The 19,300-nt window shown below is 37.5% G+C and overlaps 1 protein-coding gene across 11 annotated transcripts in view; it reads right to left on the bottom strand.

Annotated features, from left to right (window-relative positions):
* CADPS2 (calcium dependent secretion activator 2) overlaps positions 1–19,300 on the bottom strand; it is a 494,346-nt gene that overhangs the window by 302,532 nt on the left and 172,514 nt on the right. For all 11 annotated transcript variants that reach the window (XM_032643104.1, XM_032643102.1, XM_032643096.1 and 8 more), the window contains exons 4-6: positions 9,300–9,380; positions 6,096–6,332; positions 661–782 (exon numbers count right to left, since the gene is read on the bottom strand). In XM_032643104.1, the coding sequence (XP_032498995.1) occupies positions 661–782; positions 6,096–6,332; positions 9,300–9,380 (440 nt within the window). The remainder of the gene's footprint in view (positions 1–660; positions 783–6,095; positions 6,333–9,299; positions 9,381–19,300) is intronic.

Raw genomic sequence — 19,300 nt, 5'->3', positions numbered from 1 at the left:
TCTAACTCAAGCCTACTCGCTAAAGTATCCCAAGACATTGTCTAATATCTACCTCAGCACCACCACAGAGCTATAATACACAGAAACGGAAAAGCTATAGATTACATTTCTAGTAACTGAAATAGGATCAAGCACTGCCTTTTAAATAACACATGATAACAACACATGCATTCCTTACAAGTGACTTACAAACATTTAATTGCCTAATAATTAGCTTCACATTTGCATGTTGGATTTTCTGTTTGTGCTACACAGGGATTCTGCATAGCTCTAATTACAGCCTCATTATCCAGAAAGGCACACACTGATTCTAACACAGTTGAGACAAAGCTAGCCAAATAACAGTTTCAGAGTGTAAAACCATACGATTCTTCAAAGAGATAAAGCACATTTCTTCAAGAGGGAAGAGAGGCTTCCCTGGTGGCGCAGTGGTTGAGAGTCCGCCTGCCGATGCAAGGGACACGGGTTCGTGCCCCGGTGCGGGAAGATCCCACATGCCACGGAGCGGCTGCGCCCGTGAGCCATGGCCACTGAGCCTGCGCATCCGGAGCCTGTGCTCCGCAACGGGAGAGGCCACAACAGTGAGAGGCCCGCGTACCGCAAAAAAAAAAAAAAAAAAAAAAGAGGGAAGAAAAACACATTTTTTTTCAGCTGGCTTACTGTGGCCTTGAGGCTTCCGCCTGGTCTGTCTGCAGTTTTTCTCCTCCTTCCACTTCCATTGTACAGTAAACAATTCGATTGGGAGCGACTGACTTCAAACCTTCCACTTCCATTATGACAATCTAAGGATAAGAAAAATGTTTCACTGATTCGTCAAGCTGACAACACTTAGCAATAGAGACGGCAGTATGAACTACATATGACTAGGAAGACCAACTGATAACATTATCTGGCAATATCATGGTATTTTATCTTCTTTATAATCCACCTTTATTCATGGAAGGCAAGTAACATTTTGAGAAAGTCTGGTATCTGAAGACGCATCTCCTGCCAGTTATAAGAGATTCAAGTCTCTAAATATGAGCCACAATGAAGTAAGTGAGATATAAACTCAGAGCCTGAAAAGAAATTATGGCAGGTCTGCACGAGGCAAAGCAGAATTATTAATGAAAATTCAGTGCATGTGTTAAAAGGATTCAGGTTGAATTCCACATAAGGCGACTGGTAGACACTGTCACCATCACACCAATTCATTGATATCGATACATGACGTCAGAAAATTTCTATGTTCACTTATTTTATATGACTACTAGCATTGATAAAAGAATTTTCTTCATAGCCACTGTTTACCTTATGAAAATATGGAAAATATAACTTGGCAATGAATATCTTACTATTAACTTGACAAGGAAAACAATTTTCCCCATCCATTAAAGGTATATACCAATTTGATGCAGTCTACTGGAAAAGGGTGGAAAGACTGATATTACCTTATATATTTGTAACTCCTGGGGGAAAGGGAAACATAGTTTTCAAGTGTGCTTTTTATGTCTGTATAAAAGACTGCCAATCTTAAAATACTGTAACCTAACATTCTTACTGGATGTACACATAAAATATAACTATTACTAAGTATCATTTATAATAGTTTTTTAAAATCAAAACTTGCATCATGAAGTTTCCTAAATTCTCAAAATTAATAAAATATATTCAATGACCTTTTTATACATGCACATGTATTGATCTCCTGTTGTATATGTATAAACAAGATTAATAGCATCATTCATGCCATGTAGCTACCAAAATATCCACTAAAAAGATGTGTGTCGGGGCTTCCCTGGTGGCGCAGTGGTTGAGAGTCTGCCTGCCGATGCAGGGGACGTGGGTTCGTGCCCCGGTCTGGGAAGATCCCACATGCTGAGGAGCGGCTGGGCCCATGAGCCACGGCCGCTGAGCCTGCACGTCCGGAGCCTGTGCTCCGCAACGGGAGAGGCCACAACAGTGAGAGGCCCGCGTACCGCAAAAACAAAACAAAACAAAACAAAACAAAAATAAGATGTGTGTCATTTATTGATCTTTTAATACATTATGAAAATCATTACACTCTTCATAGAGTTCTGATATGAAAGTTCAGGCAAAAAGCCTCAAAGGAACAAACCATCTTAAAAGAAGTTTTCTTCCTTTCAGTTCTGGTACAACAGCTTTTTTTTTGTAAATACAAATGCCTATTATTTTTGTTGCATTTTTTCATAAAAACATATGGGAAACTGATCACCAAACAATACGGGTCAAATTCAGAACCATTTTCCTCCCTCAATCAATGCTTTTGTCATTTTGTCACACTGAAATGCATACCAACATATGAATTAAAATGAAGACAACTGAAAACAGACTATGAGAATTAATAGATAATAGTAACAGTTTTCACAGTTGCTCTAATACTCAAGGAAGTTTAGATGAAGTACTAAACATGAAGCAGAATTGAGTACACAAGATAAATCTAGAAATCTTGATGGCACTGGTTCCTATATGGGAATATGACTGTTTGTCCTGCATCTCTTTCTGTAGCGTGTTTAATAGCCAAAGTGCAAGAGAGAAGAAAGGAAGCATCTGCTTAACACTATTTCTGTCACCTCTACTACAAAGCTACTATAAACAGGATCTCCTAAAACATACGAGTTGTGAAACAGTTTTCTGTCCCTCAAAACAATGCTCCCATCTGTTCCGGGAATGTTCTATCCTGCAGAAATTGCCACTTTCAAAAGACGTAACTTCTGTTATGAATCCACACATATAAGTAAATAAAACACAGTTCTACAGATCTGACTTCCAAAAGGAGTTTGAAAAGTGCAACTAGTCTCAATCATTAATGATAAAGGCAGCTAAGAATTCCATGGACCATCAACTAACCTAAGTTACCTTAGGCAACTGTTTCAACCAACTGCCAGTAAAACTTGATAATGAAACTACAGAAAATAAAACTGATCTGTGTTCTGCCTTTTCTTCCCAGATCTCTGGATAACTGATGTAATCAGGATAAAACAAAGTTATTCGACAAGCATAAAGAAGGGAGGCATGTACAAAATATGAAACCAGATAACACGCTTCTGAATAATGCACTGTCCGCCCACAGAGTTACATGGCACTCAGGCATGTGCGGGTTGTGGGTAAAGGCAGCTGAGCAGTATGGTGAATAGGGGGACCACACACGTACCTCCAAACACAGAGGAGGTCACAGGGTCTGCCGGCCCTAAAGCACTCAGTGTGAACATCAACTATATTCACGCCACTGACACCATTCCCCTTACAACAGACTCATAACTTCACGGATGAACGTTTTCCTAACCTTACTTGAATATTAAATTGTAACATACCATTGTTTGGCTTAGTGTTTTGTGAGTTAGCTTGTCTCTTGCTTTATAAGTCTCTCTGAAGGCTTCATAAATGAAGAGACATAAGAGTAATCTTGTGAGGCTAACTGCTGTGTTTTGATACCATCAAAGTTCCCAATTCAATAAACAATTATTGAGTCAACTGTTTTAGGCTGTTGGCACTGTTTTAGGCTCCTGGGATACCTCAGTAAACAAAAAAGAAAAAAAAAGACTTTAACTTCCTAGAGCTTACATTCTAGTAGAGAAAGCCAGATAATTAATAATAAATATAATAAATAACTGATTTATATGTTAGGTGGTGTGGTGCAAGAAGGGAGGAGTGGGGAGAAATTTTAAAGAAATGATAAAATTTTTAGCAGTGTTTCAAATCTGCACTTATTCATTTGACTCAGACTTCAGTTCCTAGAAAAACTCCTTCTCCACTGGACCAGCCTGACGGATGAAATGTGAAACCCTTAAAATGGATTAACTGCTTGCCCTTCAGAGTTTTCTTAGGCTGAAATCTGGTGTCTGATGAGTGAGGCCTGGATAATGGGCGAGAGATAATTATTCGATTTAGCTAGGCTGAGGTCAGAGGCCTTGGGGCTGGAGGAGGTACCTGGTCCATTCCCTCAGGTGTCCCATGGACAAGCACTGTGTAGTCTGCCCTGAAAGAGACATCATTTTGTTGTGAGACACAACTCCTCTTTAAAATACTGTAGGCAACATGGAACAGATCTGTACTATGCCATGATAGGAGAATATCTGCCTTATATAGACCTAGTAACAGAGGATGTCAAAACGATTGTAAAAATATGGAAGCTTCTCAGACCATGGCAAAATGAAGTTTTAACTCATTTCTTCCTCCTAACACCCTTTTATTGCTAACTGAACAACCCTGTTTAACATACTGGCAATGAAGCACAGACTAACAATTCATAGTTTCACAGAAAAACTAACTCATGAGCATAATTTTGTTTTCAAAAGGGAAAGAGAGGGCTTCCCTGGTGGCGCAGTGGTTGGGAGTCCGCCTGCCTATGCAGGGGACGCGGGTTCGTGCCCCGGTCTGGGAAGATCCCGCATGCCGCGGAGCGGCTGGGCCCGTGAGCCATGGCCGCTGGGGCTGTGCGTTGTGAGTCTGTGCTCCGCGGCGGGAGGGGCCGCAGCAGTGAGGGGCCCGTGTGACGCAGAAAAAAAAAAAAAAAGGGAAAGAGAATTCATAAAAGCTAATTACTTAACAATGGTGTAAGATTTTTAAACAACAGAAAAGAGAAAGTGTTTTGAACTGTTTTCAGTTCTGCATGCTTATAGAGATAATGGTAGGTTTAAACATTACACAAATCATTTGCTTTCCAAATTATTTTTTATTATTAATGAATTTAAATGCCAAACTCTTGTTAGAAAAAGTTAGGCTGTAATTAAATAATTGACTTTGTTTTGTACAAAACCTTAAGAAAAAAAGAGTTGGCAGTTTTCATTTTAGTTGGCAGGAAACCTGACGCAGGAATGATTGGGAAATTCTACACCTGAGATACTATGTAGTTTCAAATTAAACATCCTGAGGTTATGAGGTTAAAGAGATTGAGAAGAAACCCAGGAACAAAGCCACTTGGCAAAGTTATTAGCTAATCCCTGAACTGGGTATGGAGTCAGAAGAAAATCTCCTATTTCTACCCTGACACTGAATTGAATCTACTAACCTACAAAGAAAATGTTAGCCTGGAAGGGAAGAAAGACAGGCAGTTGTCTTATCCTCAAGCTTGAATTTCTCTTAGAGTTGAGTAAGTGGAGGAAAGAACAGAAGCAGACATTTGCTTTTTCTGCCATAAACGAAGCAAGCCAAGTGTAAGAGGTATCAAAAAAAAAATCTAAAGCTGTACCTCCTAAGACTCCACATATTTTGCTTTGTCAACGAGCAAACTCAAATAGCAGTACTGGGACCTAGCAGAGAGAGTACATAACAATGCAAGAAGGGAGTTACAAGCTTGAATTTTTGAGAGGCTAAAAATTTAAGCTGGATATTGCAAGCATATGTGTGGGTGTTGGGTATAAACCCATACACATATCCATGGATCAGCCCATATACAGAGTTTAGCAGTGAGGAAATGCCATCATGAAAAATATCCACAGGGAGCAGTAGAACAGGTCAGGGATCAATGTCTTTGGTTTCCAGTGATCTGTATAAAAGAGATGAAACTCTGAAGTCTTGGGGAACACAATTTTAAATGCACCACATTTATTCTCGCTTCTTTTTAATGATATTTACTGTACCTGTAATGAAACGGCAAATCCTAGAAAGGCAGAAGTCTTTACTTCTCATCATCTATAGTACCCAATACTGTACATTACAGCTGGTTTATGCGATTTGATTCTAGAAAGATGATCTCGTAGTTAAAGCAGATTAAAAACAAGAATAACCAAAAGCTTGAAAGGAGTTTCCAAATTACAGAGAGTTCAATTATGTGTTTAAATCCTATTTCCACTCAAGCGTGTTTCAGTGCTTACTCTACCAATAAATTTCCACCAGCCTAGGTGGCACCAAGAACACTTGCCTCAAAACTTGTATTATTTTATTATTTAACCCTAACACCACTGTTATGTTTAAAGCACAATTTGCATTAATTTGCATTCACACTCTGATTGTCTAGCAAATGAAGAATAATTTAACTTCTTCAAAATATATTACATTGCTTTAAATTTGAAACGTTACCACCAAGGTCAGCGGAAATGACCCTGTAGCCTCATTTACACTGCCGGAAGCAAACGCGGGATAAAGCCACTTACCTCCAAGGTGAATGACAGCACCACGTCGGACTTTGACAGCTGAATCTCATTCTCATCTCCTATGTCCAAAAAGGCAGAATTCTGCGAACGTTTTAATTTTTGTAATTTAAATTCTGGACCACCTTTCGAAACTGGAAGACTCTCCAAATTGGCCATTAGCAAATTCACTGAAGACCGCAACTCTTCTATATACATATTCTCCATCTCTTTTGCTATAAATCTGGGGAATTTTCTTTCCTTGAAAATAATTTTTAAAATAATAATGTTACACAAGTCATATTTCAATTTTATCGTAAAAGATTATATGATGGATATATACTCGACTGTCTTAGAAATTGTGATGCTCAATGATACTCTAGGCTTTAAAAGCCTCAGGCTTTGGCAATTTTGATTATATTTAACTGTACCTTATCTACCTTATGGAGGATCATTATCATAAAAAATGAATCACATGATATACATTTTCAGCTTAACTTTATTTTTGATATGATATTTATTTAAGGGAAAAACCAACTCTAAAAATCATACATGTAAAAGTTTTAGTGTATAGATGAATCTTAATTAGCCACTGATATCTTTGAAATACTTGGAACAACTGGTCTATAAGAAGAATGTTCAGTATATACTGCTCTGACTGTTAAGAAACAAACATTTTAACAGTATCTCTCTTTCATACCACTGATGTGTTAGGCATTCAAATTGAAAAACCTTTACTATGAAATAGAAATATGGCCATACTTCTAAAATTAGTTAACTTTCATGTCATACAAATGTATCAAGATCCCTTATTGCCATAAATTCAGTTTTTTAGTAAAGGTTTAGAAAAAATTAAGTTTAAAGCCTAATGTAAATTTATGATAAAAGCTGTACATGAAAAAGTAATAATATCAAATTAGGAGATTCAGTTTTCTTCCCAAATTACATGAGTGTTGCCATTCAGTCCTCAGACCTCTGCAATCAGACTTCTGTTTCCTTCACTCAGTTAAAAGGACATTCCAAGTATTGATACTTAGATAGATATTAACAGCTATTGCCAAATTGCCCTTAGAGAAGGTTATACCCATTTACATCCCCACAAATAGCAAGTGAGGTTTCCTCATACTCTTGGCTCTTTCTTTAACCTCTGACAGCCTGGCACTTAGGTCTTCTCTCTGAAAGGTAGAGGGTATACAGCTTTATGATGGGAAATGCGATGTAATGTAATGACAGCGGTATAAAACTGGCTGGGGGATGACAGCCTCAAGCTGCCATCATTCAAATGAATGACTGCCTAATGTTCCAGAAAAATCAATGCCTTTACTACTGTCTCCTTTGGCACCATTCAAACTGTTACCTAAGAAATCCCCATCTCCAGGGTGAATGGAATACATCCACAATGCATTCATCAACCTGCCCCTGGTCTGACTCACTTGCACCAGTTTGTTCATGGGCTGGAAAGGAGCAGCTGGCACCACCTCATGAATCAGTCCCAGAGTCCTGGACCACCTGTTTTTCTTTTCCCCCAATATAACCTTGACATATTTCTTTTAAAATAACTTACATATAATCAATGTTAAAATTGTGTATTTATATCACAGAGAGATTAAATATCTACATCCATAATAAACTCTCCCAAGGAAGATTCTTAAGTATCCTTTTAATATTCCTCTATAGCTTGAAGCAACATGCCCACACAGTAAGTTTGCATCCTCAGGAAAAACACATAACTACTCAGTTATATAATAACTTGGTTTCCTTTGGGGGTGCAGGGAATAATGTTTTGGATAGTTTTTCAATACATGCAAAAGAGGAAAAAGATAAAGCATAAAAACATTTTTACATTTGTGGACTAATTTTAAAAGCTGTCATAAAAAGCATCCAAAACTCAGATATAAGGCAAAAAGGTGAGGGAACAGGTCCTTCCAACATCATATGTGAGCAAAGGCCATCCAAGGACCATGTGGGGGAAATGTACCTAGTTCAATTTACCGCTTACATTGATTAAAGATCCTGTTTACAAGTGAAGTCACACGTTACTTTGTAGAATTTTGTCTGGTAAAGATATAAATAATGTGTGTCTGGTGACTAAGATAATCCAATGGTTATAGTTTAAATCCCTGTTGGAAATTAACCAGTTTTTTTTTAACCACTTTTATATCTAATATTTGAATCTTACTTTAATTTTGCCTAAAAACACCTACTTTTCAAATGACCTTCAGACTAGTTTTAACATCTAACTAGTGTGCTCATTAATTATACACTGAGTACAATCATGTGACAATAGTCACATGCAGTATGGGATATATCTCCTTAAAGTGCTGGAAAAGTTCACTATCTTGATTTGGGAGGTGGTTAATACAGGGCGCATACACACTCATCAAGCTGTAAACTTAAGATCTGTGCACTTTGCTATATACATGTTATGCCTAAAGTTTTTAAAATGAAGAAAAATCCCCAACAGAGAGGATTCTTCAGAGAGACAGGGACAGAGACAGACACAGAGGGAGGGAGGGAGAGTCTATCAAATACTCACATTTTTCATTTAGCAAAAGGAAAAAAATCTTATTCTCAGATCAACAGCATTATAACCTCAAGTCTATTTTAAGAGACTAAAATTTTATTTTTACCACTGAAGTAAATTAATGCATCAATTTACTGGAGAATGATTTAGACAAAGAGTCCTCAGAAGTAAAAAGAAACTCATGGCTTTTGTTTGAAATCTATTTCTGTTCACACAATGATTGTATAAATAAAAGTAAACAAAATATTGTATTCAATATGCCCTATGAGACTCTGTACTAGAAACTTCAAATTATATTTTTCAACCATTCAAATATTAGTTGACACCACTGTGTGCCAAGCACTGTGCTAGATACTTCGGAATATATTGTATGATTCTGCAGGCAGGATGGTTTTCTCTCTGATTATATTATGCTTAGTGCAGTATTAAAATTCTTCTAAGTCTGGCAGTTTGAGAAATTCAGGCATTGCTTTAAGAATAATCTACAAAAGTTATCACTGAATTTAAACATCTTATATAAGGATGGATATGTAAAATAGATAATGTGCTCCATTTTAGATAATATGCATTCAGGTACCTGGGCTTAAGAGGTATGCATGAGAAAATAAAATTATTCTGGCTTTATCTATACAAAACTCTTTCAGCTCACAGAAATCTAAGTACAGAAAGAAATGTGGTACAGTATATCAAAGTTAACAATTTACCTTTGCCATTTTCTCTGCCAATTGCAAACGACCATCAAGTTCCCTTCTGATCTGGGCTGCTTGTTCATCTGCATTATCCAACTTAAAAACAAAACAGAAATCACACATACATGATTACTTAATGGCAGTGACCTACAGATTAAAGCAAAGACAAAATGACTCTGAAAAAACTTTATAAATTCTCTCAACTACCTACTGAGAACACAGAAAGTTGTTTAATTAGATTGACACTCTAAATTTCTTGGGCACTTTTCATTGTGGTTTGCTCACAAAAAAGGTAATAAATCTCTAAGGTTAATAGCTCAGCTTACCAAAAAATCTAATTATAATAATTCTTTGCCCAACCTGTCCACAACAGAGCTAAACCAAGAAGTCCTTGTTTCCTTGAGGATGCATTAAGCTGTCATTAAGTTTATTCAGGCCATCCTTCTGCCTTCATTAAGGTCAGTCCTAAATAGTTCAAAATAGATAAATCTCTTGCTTTGTTCTTTCAAATTCCCAGAATGCATTTCTGGAGAGTGAGATACTGAGTAATGTTTCACTTTTTTCCTTGATCTTCCAAAAAATATTTCCTTCATTTTTATAGTAAGTTTTTATTTGTGCTAAACTATCAAGGCACTACTTGATTGCTTGCTATAACTTTCTACCATTTAGGTCTTCATATGCTCCTCATTCTAGTACCAACAGGCTCATACTGCCAAGAAATCCCTTCACAGACCGGCACCACGTTAGAATTCCATTCTCTTATTCTAAATTTGATTGAAAGCTTAGCATGCTATCCTCATTTTTATAGATATTTCCATCTACATGGAATATTACTTTAACTTCTCCACTGACATAATCCTTAACTTTTTCTATAACCTCTTTTAACTTTCCCTCATGATTCCTTCTATCTCCCTGTACTAGTTCATTAAGACCTCTTAAATCGAGGCAGTCCTATGGGCCAGGCACAGTGTGGGCTGCACTGGGTGGGTTACAGATGTGAACAAGGCCAATGTTTCTCTTTAATTCCTTCCCCTCTCCCACTTCCCTCATTAAGAAGCCTAGACCAAACACTACAACCATACTTTAGTAAAAGTCCATCTAAAAATTGGATTAGTACTGAGTACAACATTAAACACCCAGGAGAATACAGATTAACTTGTCCATTTGCTGAAGAACTACAAATTTACCATGTTACATTTAAAAAAATAGCCTCAATAAGAAAAATTCTGAAAAAGATGAGTAGGGGCAAAGCAGGTCAGTAGGATGGTGGTGTCAGAATGTATATGAAGGGTCAAGAAGAAGGGTAGGTGCTCCAGTAAGAGGGCACCAAATGTCTGGAGGTGAGAGCAGACAGTGGTTTGGGGAATGGAATGGGGGGAGAGGGGGAAGAAGGGAAGGTTCATGAGAGATGGGGCTGGAGAGAGAGGTGGGACTACCTTATAGGCCTACTCTTCGCTGGCAAATTAGGGAGGTTGCAATTGGTTCCTATAGCACCGGGATTTCACCGAGAGGTTTTAAGCAGGACTTCGGAAAGGTCACTGTGCCTGTCTCCATCACAAACAGGTTAAGAGGGACATAAGGAAGTCTACCTGTCCCTCTATATCAATCCATCTATCTGTTTGTTTAACAGATCTAAGGTCACCTTTCCAAAAAATGTTCCCAAGTTTATATAAAAAAATCAAGTTTATTTAAAAACAAGTTTTTAAATAGCCAAGATTTTCTTAAACTAAATCCTTGTTGTAAAGGAGTTGCTATGTCATCTCAAAAAAAAATACACTTTTTATTTTAATTGATTCATATTCAAAATCAAACAGAAACAAGTCTCTCTGTTCACTGCATCTGAAGTCAAAATGACTTACATTAAAAACTAACAAAATTATTAAGGAAAAAAATAGATGGTAAATGCCTATTCCAGGTAACCGAAATCAAGGTCCTAAAAACAAAAATTATGTGTAAGAACCCTAACTACAATACCTCAAATACAGTAAACGTAACATGGGGTATCTTCTCATTTTGCTTAAATGCTGATAAATATTTTTCCACAAAAAATAAAATGGTTACTTGCAGTGAAGAGTTACAGTTCCACCAAGAAATAGCATTTAACATCTTAAAACCTTAAAACTTCTCCTTCAAATTTCACCACAAAATATGATTTAACATCTTTAACTATTTGTATCTTCATATTAACAGTTCTTATTTAACTTTAAATGGAATTGTTTGAGTCACTTCTGCAGTTTGCAAGTGTTTTCTTTCTCAGAGTTTTCTACTTTAAAAAAATATTAATGTCTTAACTGCATTTGTCTGAAAACATATAGACAAAGAAAAGCAGAGCATTACTGTACTGAACTGTCCGTTAACAGCAACCAGAGCCTGAAATGTGACTGATGACTACAGTGCCGTTTCTGTGAAGCTAGAAAAGCATACTCCCAAACATGTTTACAAAAAAAAAGAGGAAAAGCTAATATAATAAAGACAACCAATAAAACTTTTTACTGGTTGTCTTTGTTTTATGTAATGCTAGACAGAATTCAAGGAGGTAAATCAGCTGGTTAACTATAAGTAAGAATTTTAGTTTACCATTCCATGTGCCATATGTTTTGTTTTCTTTTGAGTATTACGAAACTCAAACACAGTTGAAAGTTTATATAATTTTTATGAATGCTTTTTTTTTTAAACATCTTTATTGGAGTATAACTGCTTTACAATGGTGTGTTAGTTTCTGCTTTATAACAAAGTGAATCAGCTATACATATACATATATCCCCAGATCTCCTCCCTCTTGGGTCTCCCTGCCTCCCACCCTCCCTATCCCACCTCTCTAGGTGGTCACAAAGCACCAAGCTGACCTCCCGGTGCTATGCGGCTGCTTCCCACTAGCTATCAATTTTACGTTTGGTAGTGTATACGTGTCCATATATGTCCACTCTCTCACTTTATCCCAGCTTAGCCTTCCCCTGCCCCATATCCTCAAGTCCATTCTCTAGTAGGTCTGTGTCTTTATTCCCGTCTTGACCCTAGGTTCTTCATGAATTTTTTTTTTTTAAGATTCCATATATATGTGTTAGCATACAGTATTTGCCTTTCTCTTTCTGACTTACTTCACTTTGTATGACAGATTCTGGGTCCATCCACCTCACTACAAATAACTCAATTTCGTTTCTTTTTATGGCTGAGTAATATTCCATTGTATATATGTGCCACATCTTCTTTATCCATTCATCTGTCTATGGACACTTAGGTTGCTTCCATGTCCTGGCTATTGTAAATAGAGCTGCAATGAACACTTTGGTACATGACTCTTTTTGAATTATGGTTTTCTCAGGGTATATGCCCAGTAGTGGGATTGCTGGGTTGTATGGTAGCTCTACTTTTAGTTTTTTAAGGAACCTCCATACTGTTCTCCATAGTGGCTGGACCAATTTACATTCCCACCAACAATGCAAGAGGGTTCCCTTTTCTCCACACCCTCTGCAGCATTTATTGTTTCTAGATTTTTTGATGATGGTCATTCTGACTGGTGTGAGATGATATCTCATTGTAGTTTTGATTTGCATTTCTCTAATGATTAGTGATGTTGAGCATTCTTTCATGTGTTTGCTGGCAATCTGTATATCTTCTCTGGAGAAATGTCTATTTAGGTCTTCTGCCCACTTTTGGATTGGGTTGTTTGTTTTTTTGATATTGAGCTGCAGAGCTGCTTGTAAATTTTAGAGATTAATCCTTTGCCAGTTGCTTCGTTTGCAAATATTTTCTCCCATTCTGAGGGTTGTATTTCCATCTTGTTTATGGTTTCCTTTGCTGTGCAAAAGCTTTTAAGTTTCATTAGGTCCCATTTGTTTATATTTCCATTCCTCTAGGAGGTGGGTCAAAAAGGATCTTGCTGTGATTTATGTCGTAGAGTGTTCTGCCTATGTTTTCCTTTAAGAGTTTGATAGTGCCTGGCCTTATATTTAGGTCTTTAATCCATTTTGAGTTTATTTTTGTGTATGGTGTTAGGGAGTGTCCTAATTTCATTCTTTTACATGTAGCTGTCCAGTTTTCCCAGCACCACTTATTGAAGAGGCTGTCTTTTCTCCATTGTATATTCTCACCTCCTTTATCAAAGATAAGGTGACCACATGTGCGTGGGTTTATCTCTGGGCTTTCTATCCTATTCCATTGATCCATATTTCTGTTTTTGTGCCAGTACCATACTGTCTTGATTACTGTAGCTTTGTAGTATAGTCTGAGGTCAGGGAGCCTGATTCCTCCAGCTGTGTTTTTCTTTCTCAAGATTGCTTTGGTTATTTGGGGTCTTCTGTGTTGCCATACAAATTGTGAAATTTTTTGTTCTAGTTCTGTGAAAAATGCCACTGGTAGTTTGATAGGGATCACACTGAATCTGTAGATTGCTTTGGGTAGTATAGTCATTTACACACTGTTGATTCTTCTAATCCAAGAACATGGTATATCTCTCCATCTGTTTGTATCACCTTTAATTCCTTTCATCAGTGTCTTATAGTTTTCTGCATACAGGTCTTTTGTCTCCTTAGGTTTATTGCTAGATATTTTATTCTTTTTGTTGCAATGGGAAATGGGAGTGTTTTCTTAATTTCACTTTCAGATTTTTCATCATTAGTGTATAGGAAGGCAAGAGATTTCTGTGCGTTAATTTTGTATCCTGCTACTTTACAAAATTCACTGATTAGCTCTAGTAGTTTTCTGGTAGCATCTTTAGGATTATGAATGCTTTCTTAAAGGTTGACTCCTCAGTTGAGATAACTGCAGTTTCACATGCAGTTGTAAGAAATAATTGAGAGATATCCATTGTACACTGCCCAGTTTCCCTCAATGGTAACATCTTACAAAACTAGACCATCACGTACAACCAGAATACTGATTGATACAGTCATCCATCCTATTCCAGTTTCCTTAGTTTTATGCACACTCATTTGTATGGATTTCTATACAATTTATTATCTGTCTAGGTTCACTCAGTCACCACAGTCAAGACACTGAACAGTTTTAACACCATATGTTGCCCTTTTATCACCACACCCACTTCCTCCACCCAATCCCCAGTTGGTTAGTTTTATACAATGTACCTCATTTTCAGAATGTTTAAAAATAAATTTAATAAGGCAAATAGATTTTAATTTCCATTATTAAACTGGAGACGTGCTCCCATGCACGAGAGATTAACATTTATAAACAATGGATTGGGGCCACAGACCTCTTTCATCTACACGTTCACTGCCTAGGTGCTTTTCTCAAAGTGCATGGCCATAAAGAGCATCTATTCACTGATAACTCCCAAGTATGTATTTATAGCTCCAACCTCTCACCAGAGGGCCAATCTGTTATTTTCAACTGCCTACCTACCATTTCAACCTGCATGAAGACAAGGCACATTGCATTTAACATGCCCCAAATGGAATTCTGATTGCCATTTCCCCACCTCAATCACTCCTTCCGTGAGTAATGCCATGTCATATAAATGGCACACCTATTTACCATTTGTTCAAGCCCAAAGCCTAGGTCTCATCTTTGACCTCTCTCTTTCTTTCACAGCCCACAACCAATCCAATTAGAGTTATGTAGTGAAACCCAGAATCACATAGTTGAAGGCAGACCAAATCCAGGTACTCTTACTCCTTGGCCAAGACTCTTTTTTTGCGTGGTGTAGTGTATCTCTAGCCACTTGAAGTGCATTTCACTTTGTCAATACAGTTGTATACATCATTATGGTGAAAATAATCTTTTCTTTTCTGAAAACTTGGTTTTGCACACTACCTCCTCTCCTCCTTCCCCTCAAGAAAAAAAAAAAAAAGTAGAAAAAAGCCCATATGGATGGTTTAATAGATGTGGGACATCAGACTTTAAAATGTTGGTGATGTATCCATTTCTAGTGCCTGATTTGGGCTGTGAGATAAAGTCAATGGGGATAATTTGGGGACCATGGAGTTGGTAGTAGAGGCCAGAGACAAGTCCTCACTCCACAAGGACATCTTTTAATTTCATTTTCTTTTACTTTAAATTCCTGATTACAACACTTTATATGACAATAGATTACTTATACTTCACAGATATTCTTGCCTGGCACAGAATGTTTTCCAGGTCTTTGAAAGAGGGTCATTCAACCCTGACCATAACAGATGCCTAAACATATCTTTATTCTCTGCAATGCCTTGAGTATCTATTATACAGAACATTTTATCACTTTAATTATCAAAATATTTCAATGTCTTGACAAATATTCAGTACTTTTATTTTCCGCCTGTTCATTACACAGGGATTGCTGTTTCCAAATTCAGAATTCTCTTGGCTATGAAGTTCTTAACCTGGACCTTCAGGAGTCTGAACCATTCAAGTTGGGAGCAAAATTTGGAGAGATATGCACTTTTCTCCTTGAGGAATTGTTTGAATTTCATAGCTTACCCAAAGGGGTGGTTAACTGAAAAGAGGTAAAGAACCATGGCTCTAGGAGAATCTTCTTTATAGAAGTCTCTATTCATTTCTTCTAGAAGAGGCTGTCTGGCTTCTCAAACATAAGCAATGGAAAATGGCCACCACAGGCCTACACATCATCAACCTTACCCTTTCGAAGATTTGTTAAATTCTTCATTTAAGGACACTAAGACATAGGCTCTGAACAATGTTGACTGAATGGCTCACAATTACTTTACTAACTCTATGTTTTTTCTACACCTACTGTACAGCAAGCACTACTGAAAGCTATTCTGTAGCTGCAGAAGTAGTGGCCTTCCAGGAGTTCACATTTCATACAGAAAACAGTAAAAACAGCATTTAAAACAGAATAGAATTGCCACCAGAAAGCTACTGATCAAGGAGTGTGGGCAATCAGTGATGGAAGAGATGTTTTTCCTGGTTGATAATATCAGGATGAATTTGCTAAAATGGAAATATTAAAAAATGGACTTTGAGGAATAGAGAAAATACTGATCTGATGCCGCATCTATTAGTCTTGACTTGCAAATCTCAAACCCTGGGCTCTCTGGGCCCCAGTCCTCTCAAGTTCCGTGGAAACAGTTCTGAGAAGAGAAGGTCTCAGAAATCAACAAATCTCCCTTCACAGAAGTCCTTGGGAAGACCCAAAGACTTCATTGGTGGCCAACTATCTTACAGGTAAGAAAATTTTAAACCACATAAGAACAACCTTACCAAGTTTTACCCAACAGCTTCATTTTATAGCATCTGATATCATTCTTCTAACGCTGTAAAAACTACAGACATCAAATACTCAAATTCGTTAAATTTGCTCATATCTTAAAGAGAAAAAAAAAGTCTTCTAAAAAAGCACTTTTCATAGCACTGTTTAGCATCATTGCCCTCTATGATTAATCTATTTTCTAGAACCAGGATAACTGTCTTCACATTAATATTGTCAATCACTAAAAATGGGGATTAATAGCTGTGTTTTCCCATAATGATGCCTTTGTTTGCGCTAACCCCAGTCAATTGTGCGCTTCTCCCACTGAAAGAAAAATTAGTTCTTTTCTGAGTCCCCAGTCCAATTATGGCATATCTCTTTTCAAACAAATTATATTCTGTTACTTTCTTATAACATTCACCTTTATCTTTTAGTATGAAATATACAAGTACACTAGGATTTGCACTGTTACATAAATAGTGTTTTCTGTGAGATTAATTCATTTGCTGATTATTCTGTTTATATCATCTATAAATCTGGTGATCTAGACATAATACATCATGAGAATGAATTTGCACAAACCTAACCCCAATTCCAAAAGAACACTCCACCCAACATTATAATTTTCTCACAGCCCAGTGTTTGACTTATTTGACAGTGCCAAATATGCATGGATTTTGCAACATAGCCTAAAAACCCTGGTCAAAAGCTGTATTAAGAATTAGCAAATTCATTTACTTCATCAATAAATTTGTTAATTTTCTACCATCACTTGAATCAAATTACTTATCGTGAAGATAGAGTACTGATTGTTCCTGCTCTGTTTTCTGTGCTGAGCCCCCTCATTCTCTCAGCCCATAAGCACACACAGTTGGTCCTTAGCTGTTCTAGACAGAGTGTCTGCTGTTGTATATGATGTCATAACATAACTCAGCACATAGCTCTGGCCTCTCTCCTGAGTCCCAGTTCTCTATCTCCAGTTGAAGGCAAGGTCTTTCCTTTCAGGCATCCAACAATGGCCTCAGCTAAGACTGAAGTGTCCTTCTTTACAATCCACTCTTCTTCATGGCTGCCCTGTTTCTACACATGATTCTCACTACCCTTGATCAGGCTAACATCTTAGAAGAGGAGGAGGGGTAAAGGGCAGATGGATGGAAGTATGGGTGGAAGTGAATGAAAATAAGTGGATATGAATGAGAAAGAATGATACTCAAACATCTCAGCTTAGTTTTCAGGTCCACCCTATTTTGTACCAATCTCACTTTTTAACCTCTTGGATACTTGCATTATTTATACAAATTAGTTTGCTCATTATATACAAAACATATTACATTTCCCCAATCATATATGTTGTGTATATTTCTCCTGCCTGGGGTGCTCTTCTTACCTACCTTCATTGTCCAGATCAATCTCCAAATCTTCTGAGAAGACTACCTGCCTACCTACTGGGTAACAAAGCAGGTACTACCTGACAATATGTCTTTCGTAGTAGTCTTCTCATTATTCAACTTCTCAGATATTTATGACCCCTACCTCACACCACAATATATGACCCTTGTTAGCTCACCCTACCACCCTAACAAGAGGCCTAAACCAATCCATCTCCAATGGTGGGATTCCCGTAACCAGTCCCAGTTTTAAAGTAAATGCAAGGAATAATTCCACCTGTATTTGAAAGGTTCTTGGACCCTAACATCCCTCCAGACTGACCCATCTTCCATGAGGCAACCTCCCTCAAAAACAGAAGCAAAAAAGTCCTTCCTTCCCGCTATCTGATCACTGACAATTAGCCAGCAACTCCAAGGTAACTAAAACTCCTTCTGCAACTTCGTGCAGCACAAAGAGCACGAGGAAGTGAAGTGATCCCCGTATTCTCAAGAGGGACGCATTGCCTGGATGCTGTTACGTCTGAGTCAGGGAGCACTTGGCTGCTAAAGGCAGAGCCTGTAAAGATCACTCTCACGTCTACTTGCTAAACTGTGCATAAGAAACCTGGCTCGGAAAGAGCAGTTCTGCCGCAGCTTCTCAGAGAACAGTTCTGAGAGTCTTAAAATTGCATTTCCCAAACCACACTTCCCTTTGAATACTACTTAAAAGTAGGAAAAAGATGAACAAGTTAATGAGATATAAAATTAGCCTATGTGAACTGAACTAAACTATATTAAGTAATGGAAAAAAATGTTCAAAAGTAAGAACACAAGAACTTTAACTTCAAACATAAAAACCAGGGGACTTCGATAGCCTGGAGACTATGCATACATTATTGCCTAAAATGGTAGGTATAACTTCGCAAATTTTTGCACATCATGAAATTTTCCTTAGGATTCCATTTGGTATTAACATTTTATCTTCTAGACAGAAGTCATGAGCTAACATTTTCAAGCAATTATTTACTAACTATACTTCCCTCAATAAAATAATTGAATATACATTCACATTAATAAGGATGAAACGGAGAGATTTTAGCACTAAGTAAAATAACACAGACACTATCAGCGACTTTAGAGGACGCTGTCAGAGCAGATTAGAACTTTAGCCTCATCAGGACTAGTAAGAGGTGAATTTATACAGCACTGTATGTCAGGAAACGTTCTAAGTGTTTGTAAACATCATTACATTTAAACCTCAGAGCAACCATATGGAAGGAGTTCCTATCATCATCCCAGGTTAGTAATGAAAAAATCTAAAGCACAGACAGGTTTAAACAATTTTCCAGGATCAAGGTCACACAGTTCATACTCGGCAGGGCCAGGGTCTGAATCCTATAGTTTGACCCCAGGGTTCAACGTAACCACCTCCCTCTCCTTCACGACACCTCACCCTCAGTTTCCATTCTGTCAGTCACTTGCCATGAGGGCCCACAACA

This window comes from Phocoena sinus, chromosome 9 (genome assembly GCF_008692025.1).
Source record: "Phocoena sinus isolate mPhoSin1 chromosome 9, mPhoSin1.pri, whole genome shotgun sequence".
NCBI classification, from domain to species: Eukaryota; Metazoa; Chordata; class Mammalia; order Artiodactyla; family Phocoenidae; genus Phocoena; species Phocoena sinus.
This window is presented reverse-complemented; position numbering and strand designations above follow the sequence as displayed.